This window comes from Brienomyrus brachyistius, unplaced genomic scaffold, assembly GCF_023856365.1.
Source record: "Brienomyrus brachyistius isolate T26 unplaced genomic scaffold, BBRACH_0.4 scaffold58, whole genome shotgun sequence".
In the NCBI taxonomy this organism is placed as follows: domain Eukaryota; kingdom Metazoa; phylum Chordata; class Actinopteri; order Osteoglossiformes; family Mormyridae; genus Brienomyrus; species Brienomyrus brachyistius.
This window is the reverse complement of record NW_026042333.1, coordinates 860,732-876,666: the sequence shown is the minus strand read 5'-3', so window position 1 is coordinate 876,666 and position 15,935 is coordinate 860,732. Positions and strand designations below refer to the sequence as shown.

General features: G+C 48.8%; 1 protein-coding gene across 1 annotated transcript in view; it reads left to right on the top strand.

The window, feature by feature from the left end:
* Positions 1-15,935, top strand: part of LOC125724925 (kin of IRRE-like protein 3) — a 131,817-nt gene that overhangs the window by 90,631 nt on the left and 25,251 nt on the right. Inside the window, 3 exon segments of the mRNA XM_049001402.1 lie at positions 139-288; positions 10,737-10,894; positions 13,565-13,715. Coding sequence (XP_048857359.1) covers positions 139-288; positions 10,737-10,894; positions 13,565-13,715 — 459 coding nt within the window.

Here is a 15,935-nt window from a genome sequence, read left to right as displayed (position 1 = left end):
GTCATGTTGGGATTAGAGTTTTCCCCATAGAAGTGAATGGAGAGTCCCCACAAAGATATAATTACAAACCTGTGTGTGTGCATGTGTGTGTTTGAAAGCGAAAGCCAGGCCAACCATTAACTATGCCCTGTGTTCCAGGTTACCCGCGCTACACCGTGGTGGGGGACCACGACGAGGGCGAGTACCACCTCCACATCCAGCGGGTGGATCTGTCGGATGACGCCCTCTTCGAGTGCCAAGCCATCCAGGCAGCGATCAGGTCTCAGTCTGCCCGCGTCACAGTGCTGGGTAAGGGGAACCTGCAAACACAACACTGGAGGCAGAGCGTCTCAGAGGGAACATGCAAAATGAGACATCTACAACAGCCGCTGTAGGACCAGAGTAACAAACATCTTCAAGGATCCATCCCACCCCAATAACTCGCAGTTTTGCCTGCTGAATTCAGGCAAACGCTTCCGTAGCCTGATGACCAGAACAGAAAGGTTAAGGAGCAGCTTTTCCCCCCCAGGTCATAAGGCTTCTAAACCAGCATAATACTCAATGTTCTGCTTCACACTGTCCAAATCGTTGGCACACACCTCAGGCCCCTTGCACATTGCACTTATATTGCACAGCTAAATACCTCTTACCTATCACTAATGTATAGATTATGTACAGCTGAACATTTAATATATTTTTTATCTTATTAGTTTTCCTTATATTTTTTTTCTCAAAATTTTGTTATCATGCACAGCTGCTCTTGAGTGACCAGGGCTTACATTCTACTACACGTTGTACGTGTACAACTGTGTATGTGGACGAATAAACCTTGAATCTCAAAAGCCACACACACGCTGAGCCACGACAGGGACTCGAACCCCAGCCCCTAAGGCACAGGGGCACCGTGCCCCCCTGAAACGAACAGCTAACGAATTCTAGGTGGAAAGTTCAGAGCCAGAAAACTAATAGAGATAATAATGAAGATTTTGTTTCAACCCACAAGTTGAGCATAAAAAGCTCTCTTCTGGTTGGTGGAAAAATATTCTTGGTTCCAGATTTCTTACTTTCTGGCCATGAAATATCCACGTCTGCTGGCTACTCGTCTCATTGGCCGTGAGCAACAAAGTAAACACACCTGTATTGGCAGAGCGTGATGCTGCCGCTCGTGGGAGAGAAACGCGTGCAGGGTTGTCAGAGCCGCCGGCACTGTGGAGAGGGTCTCCCTGCGGGCCGGCCGCTCTTCCCTTAATTCAGGAGAATAATTACCCTGCTCGTTTGCCCCTCACAGCTCCGCACAAAAGCTGTGCGACTGCCAGGATTAATTTCCTGTCCTCGCCCACAGTGCTTTTTGTTCTAAAAAAGAACCGATTTAATCTGTATTTAATAGGTTTGTATGGCGCGTGTGTGTAATTTTTTCAATCAAAGACAAATGATTAATTCATGTCAAGATTAATATTGTAATATTACTATTATTTGAATGTATTTGTTGATCTGGTTTGTGTTTTGTAATATTGCAGGAGTTTCTGCTTCCTTATTAGAAAAGAAGCGTTAATAGGTAAACAGGTTGTTCGTGAGCTTTCATGTTATTGTGAATTTTTTACTTTTATTAATTTGTTTGACAGCTTATATCTTTTTATATCTGATGGGCAGTGTGGGGGGGTGTAAGTGCTGCTGTGCAGAGAGAGGGAGAATAACCAAGGTACAAGGAATAGGGGACTGGCCTGCCATATTGAAAGTGAAAGTGAAACTATTAATCTGGGGAAGAAGGAAGGAAACACATTGTCCCAGGACCCATTGCAAAATAAAACGATGATGTCATCCTGCAGTCTTAATCTTTGGCAATGATGATGTCATGCTGCAGTCTCAGGGTGCTTCTCAATATGCATTCTTGACCGTACTTATGTTCTCATTAACCCGTTTTACATCATCTTCCATTGGCAAAAACCAGTTCCAATACTCAAGAACAGAAGTACATCCATCCATCCATTTTCCAAACCGTTTATCCTACTTGGTCACCGGGGCAGAAGTACAGAGAACAGTAAAAGTCCCTGGATGTCGTTCTTGCTCCACCCCAAATACCAAGGATACATCAGTTGCATCCTCATCAAATGAGACAATTTTCCATGATTCATTGCACCCCAAGTTCACTCTTGGGAGGCAAGTTAGCAAGACCAGTTTTGCCAGGACCACAAGTATGATCTTTGCATTCTTGGTATTAAGAAACACCCTTGGTCTCTGGCAATAACGAAGTTATCCTGCAGTCTTAGTCTGACAATGATGATGTCATTCTGTAGTCTCGGCCTCTGATGATTATGATGTCATCCTGTAGTCTATGGCTCTGATGATTATGATGTCATCCTGCAGTCTCAGTCTCTGATGATTATGATGTCATCCTCCAGTCTTGGTCTTTGACAATGTCATCCTGGCATCCTCTTTTTTCTTTTCATGGCTGTGTTTTAGATCTTGTGTTTATGTTGCTTTGCGTAACAGTTCTGTTAAGCCCCCTTTAATGACAGTTAAACCTGGGTATTTGTGTTCGCAGCAGATCCCAGCATCGGGCATAGAAGTTTGTTTTCTGAGCTGGTTGATCTGGCCCTAATGTAAATGCAGGGACACAGACTAGACTCAGGATATCTTACGACTATTACTGGTTATAGGTTTTAGGTCTTACGTACCCACCCAGCCACCAAAAGGATGACGATGGGGGTGTAGATCCTCTACAAGTGTGCATATGGGGATATTTGCTTTATTCATTTTTGTTTTAGATTTTTTTTTTGAATGGGGTGGGTTCACCCATCCACCCTAGCCTCCCAGTGACAGCTACGCTTCATTATTCCTGGAATAATAGGCCTCTACGATGAACACAGTCATGTGACATGGAGGCATGGGGCGGGAACAGGGCCGGGAAGGAGAGAGGGGACGCCGAAGATAAGCCGACCGCCAAACCGAGAGTCTTCTATAGAAATAATCTAAGCCTGTTTGCGATGACTTTGAATTTAATTGGCCGCATTAACGAGCAGCTGAATAAGCAGGTAAAGCGCTAAGCCGTTTAAATCACCCCCGAAACGAATCGACAGGGAGATGATGTACGTGAGGCGGCGTGGCAGTTTGGCAGAGGAGGGGAGTCCTGTCAAAAAGCATCTTAGTCTGATCCACAGCAGTGGGAAATGACAGGGTTTGAGAGTAACTCTGAATGGGGTGTTTGAGACGGCACAGGTACGTGGCCATACCGGGGGTGGCCCCGAGTGTGGTGGGACACTCCGGGGGAAACAGCCCTTTCATTGGGAAGGGAATAAAGTCATTCTGTATGGTGATGGGGGCGCCGTGAGCCCTTATACGGATAGGGGCTCCCCCACGCACAGTCACGAATGGCCCCCCAGAGAAATGTGCCACCTCTCCATTGCTGAGAGAGCTTCTCTTCCCTGCCACGCACTCTCTCACGCCTCTACAGCAGGTGCTGGCTCCTCTAGGGTTTTTCTCTCCCTCCGTTTCCTCACAACCTGATTGGTCGTCAGCCTGCAGCCTCTTTCGCGCCAGCTCTCGTGTGAGGCCTGGACCCCATTCCATCCCGGTCGTGATTCTGTCGATAAGAGCTATCAGCTAATGGCTATATGGCTTCTCGCACTCGGGGGGGGAGACATGTTTTTCTGTTGTCTTGATGATTGACCCCAGCCTTGCACCTGACATCCTCAGTAAGAGTCGGCAAGTTATTCGAGGAAGATTGTGTCCGACGTTTTCGGGGATTGTGATCTTTCTTGGCCTCCTGGAGTCCTCTTTCCTGCGTGATACTTCCTCGCGAACCATAATGACTGGTCGCCGATGGCAGAACAGGTAGCTCTGTAAGGAAGTGTCAGCCAGATGAATTAAAGGCGGAATGTGCACTGTGTGTGGGAACCTCCGAGTTAAGCGACGGCATGAAAGCGCTGGAGGGCGCGGGGGCAGTGGCTGAATCATACCCCACTTCAATACATCGAACACCATTATTGATAAATCGCTCAGATGATAAAGTTGCCTCAACACAAGGTGGAATTAGGTCTGGGGGGTTTGGGGGGGTAATTTAAAACAAGGCAATAGCTTCAGCAAGGGGTTTGAGCTTGCTTTGCTCAACCTACAGGGAAACCATATTCCTGGGAATATAATGTCAACCCTGATTTGTGCAACCAGTCCTAACACAGGTCAGATTTAAAAAAAAGCTCATATATCTTTGGAAATATGGTGCCCTCTGACATATGACCTTTGATCCTGGATTGAGGACCCTCATGGTCGATCCCCTAGCAACTGAGCCTTTGAATTAATTAACCATGGACAGGATACACAAGAACAACCCTGGGGGGCTAATTAGACTGCACAGCCCCTCCCTCAGAGACAGAAGAGGGCTTTTCTTTTGGGGCGCAGTTCACACTTGGGGTCAGAAGGCTGGAGGAGGTCACCTGCTCGCTAATGGGCCAGCAAGACCTTGTTATCAAGTCTGACCTGTGCTCTGCCTTTCATTTCCACCGTATGCAGGTAGAGCTAAAGAAAAAAAAAAATCCACAGAAAATAATTTAATGCCATATATCTGCACAGTGAAATATTTATCACCCCGAAGGTTGAGACTTATTAATGCAGCATAAGTCGCTGCAAAATTGAGTGGGTAAAAAAATTTTTTTGAATTCATTGCTACCCAAACTAGCATCCTGAGAGCGTAAACACAGTGCTCGCAGCTGAGAGTTGCTTATGGAGGAGTTCATCTCCTGTCTGCTTGGCTTTTGTTTTTGCAGACTGCTCCTCCTCCCTGGATTTCTCGCCTCCTTTTTCTCTTTCCCTCAGTGGAATCAACCCCGCCGGTCTCACAGTCGATTCATTAATCTGGCTCATGCGAGCTAGGCCAGGCGTATTTTAACGAGTGCGACCGGGGCGGGGTCAGGATACAGTCGCCGTGGCGATGACAGACCACCACAGTCCTGCATCCTGACTGCATCACCCCGGCTCTCTAATAAAAAAAAAAAAGATGATCCCATGGGTGGGAGGTCAGAACAAGACGCCTGAAATGCATTTATTTTTCTGGCAAAGCACAGCTTTTACTGCACTCATCGCCCAGACAATTAGTTACACAGTGAAATCTGGGACTGGACTCCCTTTCCAAGAATTGCTGCAAAACAGAATCTTTCCCGATAGAAAGTTATTTTTAGGGGTGTTTGTTACACATGGTAATGTGGCATTTAAATGATTACTTTTTAATTTCACAGCCTGTAATGTCAGATTAGTGAGATTAGACCTCCATAAATCTGTGTCCTTTCTCCCTCTATCCGTGACCACAATGCTCTAATATGAGGAATAAACAATGTAAAGAAACCTTTTTGCTTTTTTTTTTTGTGTACATTTCCATTACTTTAAAGACAACATCTAAAGGAGCCTTGGTTGTTATTAGCTTCTGTTTAATAATTAACACTCGTTCGAAGCTTGAGTTAATTTCCTGTCACGGAGAGAGGAGACGATAACGTGCTGTCAGCCAGAGCATTGTGCTGGACTTCGAGAGGAGCTGCTAGAGGCTTCACGTGTCATTGCGGGATTTTCCCCCTCTGTTCCCTTCGTAAGATCATCAGCAGTCTGTCCAGCAGGGCTGCAGGTTATTTTTTTCAGGGAAAGATCAGGCACTCGTCGAACACCACAGGGGATGAGCCGTTCTGGCAAATATGAAGTCGGCTTTGCGGAATACCGGAACGGGCTATGTCTTTCTTTTACACAGCTCATAATGGAGGATCTGGATGATTGCTTCTGTGTCTCTATGTTTGTCATTTGAGTTGTAAAAAAAGGCTTTTGGATAGCGGCGGCATGCAACATGCATGTGCAGGGAGAGGATGATATGTCAGGAGGCGGCTACGTGTTCCGGCAAGAAACGAGACAAGTGACCTACGTCACCCGAATCGGCGTCCCGTCGAGCGTCCGCTGTCTGTCCCTCTGCACGCTGTTAGCGGCGAACCCCTCCTTGTCCAGACAGCATCCGGTAAACTGGAGCGAAGAAAGAGAAAGATAAATGAAAACACGATCAAAAACACAGTCAAAGAGAACAAGGGCCTCCCAGCTCGTTTGAATATTTATTAGTGAAAAGCAAATGAGTGTGAAGGAGCCGGTTGATGAGCTCGAGCTACAAACAGCAGGAGAAAGAGCAGCCTTTGCGTCAAGAGGAGTGAGGGGAAGGCATCCCACGATGGGCACCAGCCGTATTGCAGACCTCTACCCGGAATGTTCCGTCTCCACGTGCCGCTATCTTCCTTCTGCTTTTTCCAAGGCTTGGAAACCAATGGAGTGAAGCCACTTCCGTCTCAGGTGCCATGAGAGTCAGCGATCCAAGGCGCGGCAGAACAAAACCCAGTGTGAAAGAAACCAGACATCTCCGACCCATGGGCAGATTATAGTCATGCCTCAGAGACCTCCACTTATTAAGAACACCACCGGGATGTCCTCCTGAGGTCTAAGTCTGGACTCTCTTGGAGGTAATTAATAAGTTCTTCCTGTGACCTTGTGTCTGTCTGAAGGTAAACGCCAATCGGTGGCACCAATTCTGAGAGGTTCTGCTGTGAAGAATAGCTTTTGAAGAACATCACTGAAGTAGCACAGAGGAGCACGATTCAGTCTTGATAGGCAAACGGGGGGTGAAATTCCATCAAGGTCAATTCGGAGCAGATGCTGTAAGGCCACGGAAATAGGCAGAGAGCATGCCGCAGAAAAACACCAGGAACAGGTCGATGGGGGCTGGCAGAGGGGGTTCGGGGATGGGGGCTCACAGTTGGCAGATAGGGGGCTCGCGACCGGTGGATCACAGACAGTGGCTCACAGATGGTGGATCACAGATGGCGGCTCATGGTCAGTGGATCACAGATGGTGGCTCACGGACAGTGGATCACAGACGGTGGCTCACGGATGGTGGATCACAGACGGTGGCTCACGGATGGTGGATCACAGACGGTGGCTCACGGATGGTGGATCACAGATGGTGGCTCACGGATGGTGGATCACAGATAACTCACGGTCGGTTGATCTCAGACAGCAGTTCACGGACAGTGGATCACAGTTGGCAACTCACAGAGGGTGGCTCATCGACAGGGGTTCACGATCAGGAGCTCACAAACGAGCTCACAGACAGCCAATGACGTGTCTGCGTCTTGTCTTGCTCCGTTACCCATCATTCCTGCCACATACCTCTCAGTTCGTTCCCTATTTCTGTCGGAAAACTGGATGGATCCCGTTTCCTCAACGATGGATAAAAATGCCCCAGGTCCGTCCGACTGCCGGGATGGTAAGCGGGCCGCCTTATCAGCCGTCCGGGGCCCATATGCACCCACATTAATCTCAGCGCCAGTTAATTAACTCCAGTGGCATCTCTTATCTGAGGCGTGGGGGGAGTTAATGCTACGTGCCCAAGACAGACCCCCCCCCCCCCCCCCCATTTTGTATTGCATGCTGCTTGTCCCTTTCCCTTTTTATCCTTTGTGTTATCCCATCCCAGGAGAGGAGGAAGCCGGAATATAGTCGCACTGGGTTGGAGACAATCCGAGATTAAACGGGGGCCATATTTCAAACAGGAGCAAGCCGCTTCATCTGTCATTGCGGAAGGAAGAGCCCCTTGGCCACATCACACGTCACATGACACCTGGAGGACAACGCTGTCAAGGCAGACCGTGGCCTGAAAGCCCTGAAATCGGCGGCCGATGCCCCAAGGTTTGAGAGATATGAGCTGTTGCAGATTAAAGGCTGCAGGCAGCCACAGAAAGCACTGATGGCTCGGTACTTAACGTGCTCGACGTATCCTCACCCCCAGACAAGCGCTTCATCAGGCAGCATCAAATGAGTTTAGCATCAATGGCCACGTATCACAAGATTAAATCCCCTACTAATGGCTGCCTCTCTCTCTCTCCCGCTCGCCCGCTCACTCACACACAGAGGTGCAGCGCTTTTTTTTTCGCTTCTACAGCCTGTGGCGTCGACATCGTGAAAACGCATCCCTCTTGTTCCCCACCTCCAGGTTGGCACCCCCTTTCCCTTTTCTTGAACACTGTAGTGCCTCATTTTTCATTTCTCAGTTTTGCTGTTACTGCATAATGTATCACATTAAAAGTGTGTTAAAAAAAAGAAAAGAAGCCTGTTAAAGAGACAAGGGGAATCCCCAGCTGCGGATTCGCCAGGTTATCGGTCTTTCTCAGTTACCCACAATGCATCCTGGTCCAAAAATGCATTTGTTCCACTGAAACTTGACAGCAGAATCTTTGGCTACGGTCAGACACAAAAGGGTGCGAGAGGCTTGACAGCTGAGCCGCCTTGGATGTGTGAACCGCACACCTCAGAGTCTGTGTAAGGATGTCTGCCCGCTGGAGGACAAGAAGCTAAGCGGGCAGATATCAGACATGCGTCTACGAGGAAGGAGAGCATTTGTATCCATCTGTGCAAGCAAGGCTGAGAGGACGAGAGGAGCAGCCAAGCGCAAAGTCGTGGTCGCCGTGGGGGGAGCAGGAAACAAAAACACACGTTCTGTCGTTCCTTCGAAAACCGGCGTGTGAAAATGTGCAATTTCTGGGCGACTCCTTATGCGGTGCAGAAACTGGCCGAGCCGATTCTAGGTGCAGTCATCTTGAAATTAAACATCTGCCGTTCCGCCGCTGGAATCCTAACGACGACCACGGGCCGTCGGTGGCAAGGATCGCGAGGCTGATAGCAGGCCTGTGATGATGGGCTCGTATTTATTGTGAGTACGGTTCCGCCACGTGAATCAAACTCATCTGCTGGCTCTCTGTTGGAGAACAACAGCAGGATCAATATGGTTCTCGAGCACATGTGAGAAAGGGACCCACGGCCAGGATTGAACATATCATGGAGGAGGTGATGGGCCCTCAAAACCAGCACGCTGACATCATACTGATGGGGGGCGGAGCCCTACTCGGAGTGCCATTGCCACGCCCACAGACAAGACAGAGAGCATCTCTCCTTCTCTGCCACCGGAGTGTGTGCGTGTTAAAGAACCAGATTCGCATACAGTGTGTGTGGCCTGTCGCTCTCTGTGTCGGCCTGCCCTTCAGACGCCGTGTAATCAAAACGTCTGTGATTAAAATTGTGTCACGGGTTCAAGTCCCAGGATGCTTAACCTTTAGCATCCAGATGATTTAACGGATAAACGGAGAACCAGCTTCATAAGTCCCTTTGGGTGTAATTATCCTCTCTGCAAACACGCAAACGGAGCCGGGCGAAGCTCTCAGCACCAGGCAGCGAAACAAGCTCCGACACCGCGAAGGGCATCTTAAACAAACACGCGTCCCTCTCGTTCACAGCGATACTTCAGAAACTCCAGCTGCATGCGAATGAAATGTGAGGAAGGGTTTTTTTTTTTCCCTTAGCTGCGGAAATAAATGGACTAATTCTTGAATCTGACGTCTGAGAAACAATCAGGGGAAAAGGTGTTGAGAGAAGATTTACTGGAGCCGATTCTGTGATGCGGTTGACCTCGGTGTGGTTCTGTCTCTTTTTCTAAAGGAAGCACATGCCACAGTCATATCCAGCATTACGGTATGACTGCACTGGCTTTCACTCATCATCAAAATCCCACCTGCCTTACACAGTCCATGGGGGCGGCAAGAAGTGCGGGGATGTCCTGCAGATTACGCCTCTGTCTATTTTCCCATTAAGGTTGCAAAATTCTGTGAATATTCCATTGCATCCCATTTATTCCTGGTGTTTGCCATGGAAAGTTTCCAGCTTAAGTTTCAGCTTAACTTCCCATGGAATGGAAAGTTTCTGGAAAGTTTCTGGAAAGTTTCAAGAAATTTACCACCCCTTTGTGGCCCCATTTCCCATCATGCTCTGCCAATATCCCTCCTTCTTGGTTTTTAGGGCAAAGAGTGAATTGGGCACAGCCAAAGAGGCTTTTCTCAGAGCCGGACAAAAGGGGATAAATAATTCAGCGTGAGTGTTTAGCCGTTTTTTCCAATAATAGTTAAAGGAAGAGCTTTTGTAAGCTCTCCTATAGCTAATCGCAGGTATGTGTCCCCACAGATAAACACGCACACACATGCACACGCATGACAGCTCGGATCAGCTTTAATTCTTCCTGGCAACCGTGTATCTCTCTAATTAGCTGAGGGGCTCGATCAATAATTCACTGGAGCTTGAATAAATCCAGAGGTATCAGTGCCCGTTATGCAGGAGAAGGGGGCTGCAATCAGTGCCAGATTCAGACCTGAGTTCCCCTCCCCCCCCGCCACGCAGTATCCGCCCCCTCAGACTGAAAGCGTGTGCATGCATTTCACCCATGACTCGTAGCATATGTATGGAATGTATATAGTACAGGATAATAAGAGTGTTAGTTAATTATGCGTATTGGCTAACCTGCTGCATGGTCTTTCCAGAGTGAGACAGGCGACTTTTTGTACAGGTGCCTTTCACGGCCCTCAGCCAGCTGAACTCTGCAGCTGGTGACTCGCTGAGGAGGTCACGTGACCCTGCTTTCGCGGTGTGGTTTCCACACACTCCGCACGCCGCGGGCCTTTTTTCACGCCGCGCCCATCGATCTGTCCCGGCTGTGTTTCAATCCTGACGACGAAATCCATTTTGGATTTCTGGGCCATGTTTCTAGCGCACACCGTCGGTATGACGACAAGGTGCTCGCCGCTGGGCGTCCGCGTGAGACACACGGGGAGAGGAGAGACACGATGAGCGATGCTTTATGTAGATTCCCGTTCTGGTTCTAGTTCTGTATGGCTGACAGTGGCCCCTCCCCTTGTCTCTAGTGCCCCCTGATGACCCGGTGATATCTGGCGCCCCCGTGGTGAGTTTGCGAGCGGGGGACCCCCTCAACCTGACCTGCCACGCCAACAACGCCAAGCCAGCGGCATCCATCATCTGGATCCGGGATGGAGAGGTGCTCAGTGGCGCCACGTACTCCAAGGTAAGCTTTGGTGGGGCAGAACAAAGAGGATTATGGGTGATTACATGGCAGGGATAACAGACCCATGCCGCCTCATTGTGCTTCCCTATTGGCTCGTGAGTGTCGGGTCTCGTTCCGGAAGCTTCCCTGGTGCCCACAGGAGCCCCATTTTGGACGAACCCAGCTGGCTCAGGTTCTGGCTCTAAATGAGCTGGGTGTCACAGTAAACAAACCAAATCCAATAACCAGAGCGAGAGTGCCGGTCCCAGTGGGTGCGGCCGGCGTGCCATCGTCACGGCAGATTAGCGGTAAACACTCAGCCCTGAATGTTTCCTTTTTGGCGGCCGAGGAGCTGCCATTATGGTTCATTTCCAAGGCGAGGCGACGAAAGCGGCAGCCGCTTACACAGAACGATGCGTTCCACAGGCAGAGAGGAGCCGGACTTGAAACGGACCCCGCCAATGGACAAGATCCACATATTCGGAACCGATACCGTAGCCCCACATCCACAAAAAACACGTGCGCCATTGTTCACCCAACCCCCCCCCCCCCCGGCTCCCCCACCTGCCACCACCTCACCCAGGAGCAGCAGCTGATGATGTAGTTAACCTTCCCCCCGAATGTATAATCAGTGTCAATTTCCATATAAATGAATTGAGCATGAAAGTCTCTCTTATTTTGCCGCTGATTTCTGTTCACCGGCGCTGATCCCATTAAAGACTTTTCGTCGTTTTCTAAAGGGGACAAATAACATTGATTGAGCTGGAATACGACAGTGAATCACTGGCAAGCCCGATTGCTCTGGGCCCTGGGAAAATGCAGAGATGCGTGTGATGTATGTATGTATGTATTCATATTCGATATGGCTGCCACGTCCCATTTGCTCACACTGTATTACATGCTCTGCAGTGCTCACCTCTACAAACGGTTTGCAGTATATATACATAATTATTAATGAAAATATAATTGAAGATGTCTCACTTGCAAATTACCTCCCGTGGAAGGAAAAGAAAAGCCAGCACTCGAGCAAGATTTTAAATGCGTTCACAACCGCAGTGCCACTTACAGGCTAATTAACCTCCTTTTTTTCCCTTTCTGAAAATGTAAAGTATATGTTAGCAAAGCAAAAGGAGGATTTTATTGTTAATAAATCAGCCAGAGGGGGCGACTGGTTGTGAGAAACCGGAGAGGAGAGCCTGACTAGTGTACTCTGTGATCGGCAAGCTAATAAAGCTGCTGATTGTGCTTGTTAGCACCTGCGGCTTCTCCTGCTACTGACGAGCTCCACTGAGAGGCCTTTGTCGCCAACAGCTACTGTAGCCCTGCTTCATCTGCAAGGTTCAGTGGCCAGCTCATCCTTCTGTGTCTCAGTGGCTACCAGATGCTTTTCCAGTACAGTGGCCTGCTTGTTTTTCCAAAAGTGGCTAGCTAATGCTACCATATGACAGTGGCTAGCTAATGCTACCGTATGACAGTGGCTAGCTAATGGTACCGTATGACAGTGGCTAGCTAATGGTACCGTATGACAGTGGCTAGCTAATGCTACCGTATGACAGTGGCTAGCTAATGCTACCGTATGACAGTGGCTAGCTAATGCTACCGTATGACAGTGGCTAGCTAATGCTACCATATGACAGTGGCTAGCTTACTCTACCATTTTACAGGGGTCCGTTAATGCTACCTTGTGAGAGTGACTAGCTAAGGCTACAATTTTACAAAAACTACACTCAGAAAAAATGGTAAAAAAAATTGTACCTTTGCTTGTACCCCGAAGGGACTGAAAATTGTACCCTTTTAAGGTACAGAAATGGACTCCACCATACATTAATGCTGTTTGTATGTTTGGGATGTTCCTCAATTCCTGTACCTTAAAAGGTACAATTACAAGGGTACAACTCCGCTGACAAGCAAAGGTACACATTTTTACCCTTTTACAAGACGAACCAAACAATTTAGCCGAACACAGGAGCCTTTCAGTTTTAGATTGTAAAACTTGAAATAGCTCATAGTGTCTCCCTGACATGAATTAGGTGGTTGTGGTCACCCTATGTGTCACAGTGTTTAGCTGGCCCTTCTCCGGCTCGGTAGCTAATTCCTGCTCCCATAAGATGCAGGCTACAGCAGGCTCCTGTAGTGCACCAGTCTTGGTCAGGGCAGTGGTTGTCTCTCGGGGCTTAGTGGCTTCCCATCACCGCTCGTCCATGTTGTGTGAAATATGAAGGTCATCGGGGGAGATCGATTTTCTCTAAGTCGGCTGACAAAATAATCAGCTGAGTTTCGGAGAGCTGCTTAGGGGGATGGCCTTGGGGACTGGATCGATACGTGCGGAGCATGACCCTCTGCAGATCTGTTAGCCAATTTCATTGTTCTTTAGCCAGGTAGTTGTGGTACGAGGATGGAGTTACATTCCACCCATTGCCCCCCCCCCCCCCCTCCACCCGTCCTACCCCAAATATCAACACAGGAGCGGGGGGCGTCTCAGCAGGCTACGGCACTGTACCTGTGATCAGAACAGCCCTTGAGCCTTTGAGCAAGGCCCATAACTCCCAGTTGCTGCTTTCTCAAAAAAGAAAATGACATTGCTTTGGATAAAGTAAATTTTTAAAAAACCATACGGTTACCTTACTCCACACCCCTGTCCCTAAACCACATCTCTCCCTCTCCCCCGCGTTCCCACGCCACCCGGTGTAGACCCTGCTCCGCGACGGGCGGAGGGAGAATTCGGTCAGCACCCTCTACCTCCCGGCGTCCAGCGTGGAAAGTGGCCAGCGCATCACCTGCCGAGCATCGAACAAGGCCGTCCCCGGAGGCAAGGAGACCCGGGTCACCATCGACATCCAGCGTGAGTGCGACCTTCCGGAACCATCTCAGCCGCCCCCCCCCCCCCCCCCCCCCGCGTCCCGCGCCGTTTGTGTGCAGCAGCCATCGCCCTGGCAACCCATCATCCACACAGTAACTCTTTTCCAGTTCGGCAGCTCGGTAATTTCCGTTTTAATATGCACTGCATCAGGGGAAGAGAGTTCTTCTTTCAAGTCCAACTTTGGCCCAGTAAGATGCAGGAAACACGCCCTCACGTTTATAAACAGCCATCGCACCGTCGCAACGCTTCCAAAGTGTGATGCGTGCGCCTCCCTGAACGTTTTTTAAGCGCACAGTGCGTTCCCGCTCACTGAGCTGTGAGTTTATTTTAAACCTACGAGGACTGCATGCTGATATTCCAGAATAACACAGACGCTACGATGAAATATTTATATCGACAATATTTTCTTGTTTTTTTTCCCCTAAACTGCATAAAATGTGTTAATACCACATAAATATTTGCATGGTAACAAGCAGAGATAAAGGATAGAGGATTCTGATCGATGTTTAAATAGAGGGGCTCTTTTTGGGAGATGTTGAAATCTCACTCTGCCTTTTAGACCTTCTGTCACATCTGGGTCAAAGAGTAAATTTGCATGAAGCTGTATCTTGTTTCTATTTTAGCGCGTCTTTTCTCCACATTCCTCCTGCACTCCGCTGTCAGTTTTCACCACAGAAGTGCAGGTTGTAAAATCCTCCCCCACCTCGAAGCAGAATAAATAAACCCAGCACGACAGAAGATAGTGTTCGGATAACATCTTCAGATCAAGAGCCACTCGGTGGCGCTAAAAGGTTTCCCACTGAAGCATTTTTGCGTCGCTCTCGGCCGCATCACCGATATTGGGTTTGAACAATAAGGCAGAAAATGTTATTCGGAGATGAATTAATGTTGACGGATCTATTCTTTTGTCGTGCCGTCATTTTAATCCTAGAGTAACCGCTCCCAGTGCAGCCCAGCACACACGCAAACACGCACATCCAACAGAGGATAAACAAACAAACTCTTAAAGGGATTAAGACTTCCCGACTTTTGTACTGCTTATCGCGACTTTTTCCGGTATGACATCACGGATGGCGCACACTCCCCGGCGAGGCCCCAGGGCCCGACCGCCGCACACAGTAGCGGCAGGAAGTCGGATTACGGGGAGGACGTGATTGGCGTCTAAACTGCTGTTACCGCCGCTGGCCAGCGTGGCCAGAATCGGCTCCAAAAAAATAGACTGCTTGGCATAGTTACCATACAGCCCCCCTCCCTTGCCCCCCTTTGCAGAACTTGCACATTAAAGCTGAATAGAAAAAAAAACACAGGCAGATTGGAAAACTGGCCTGAGGCTGTTTACAGGGGGAACAGGTGGCGAGTGAATAACTAAATTACTGACCAAAGGTGGGAAGATGTGGGTTTTGCTGCCCCCTCCCCCCCCTTTCCGGAATCTTCTGAAACACATCATCAGACAGTGGGTCGTGAATCGCGGGCCTGGTTGGTTCATAAGCATGGTGGAGGTTACCTCTGCAAACCAGAGCTTGTTCGACTTTTGCTTACAATTCATAGCCATCATTTGGACAGATGTCTCGCACCGTTTAAGGTTTGAAGGTCCAACTCAGGGTTTTCAAGATGTCCACAAGGCGCCGAAACCTTGACTTATTCCGCCACTTACCTTCTGGTGTCTAATTGCTCATGCTTGCAAATCAAAGTAATCCAAGCTTAACTTTTATTGTGACATTACTAAAATTATATCTTCGTGTTCAATCTCAGTAAGGGTGGCCATGCGAGCAGGCGGGGCCAAACCTGATCCCAGGTTGGCTCATTTGCAGACATTTGCATGACCCCACCCCTTTCTGATAAGCCAAACCTCCCCAGAGCACATATCTGCCCAGATGTGTCTGGAAGCCCTTATGTAGCTGCATAGTGACTGTGTGTGCGACAGTGAGCAAGTGAGTGGCGAGTCCCTGGGAAGTGACACCCCCTCATTCTCCCCCATCCTGAAGCCAGCCCCCGTGGGTCTGCTAACCACTAAACACAGAGGGGCTTGATGTGCATTGCAGAGTTTGTGTTTTATACTCTGACACCCAGTGACAAAGTCCTTCTGTTACTACGGGCAACCGGGAGTGGGTTGGGGCGCTCAAAAATTCTGCATGAATAAATAAATAGTAAATAAGAATAAAGTGAATAATTAGCAGTATAAATGCTTCTGCTTTGACTCGC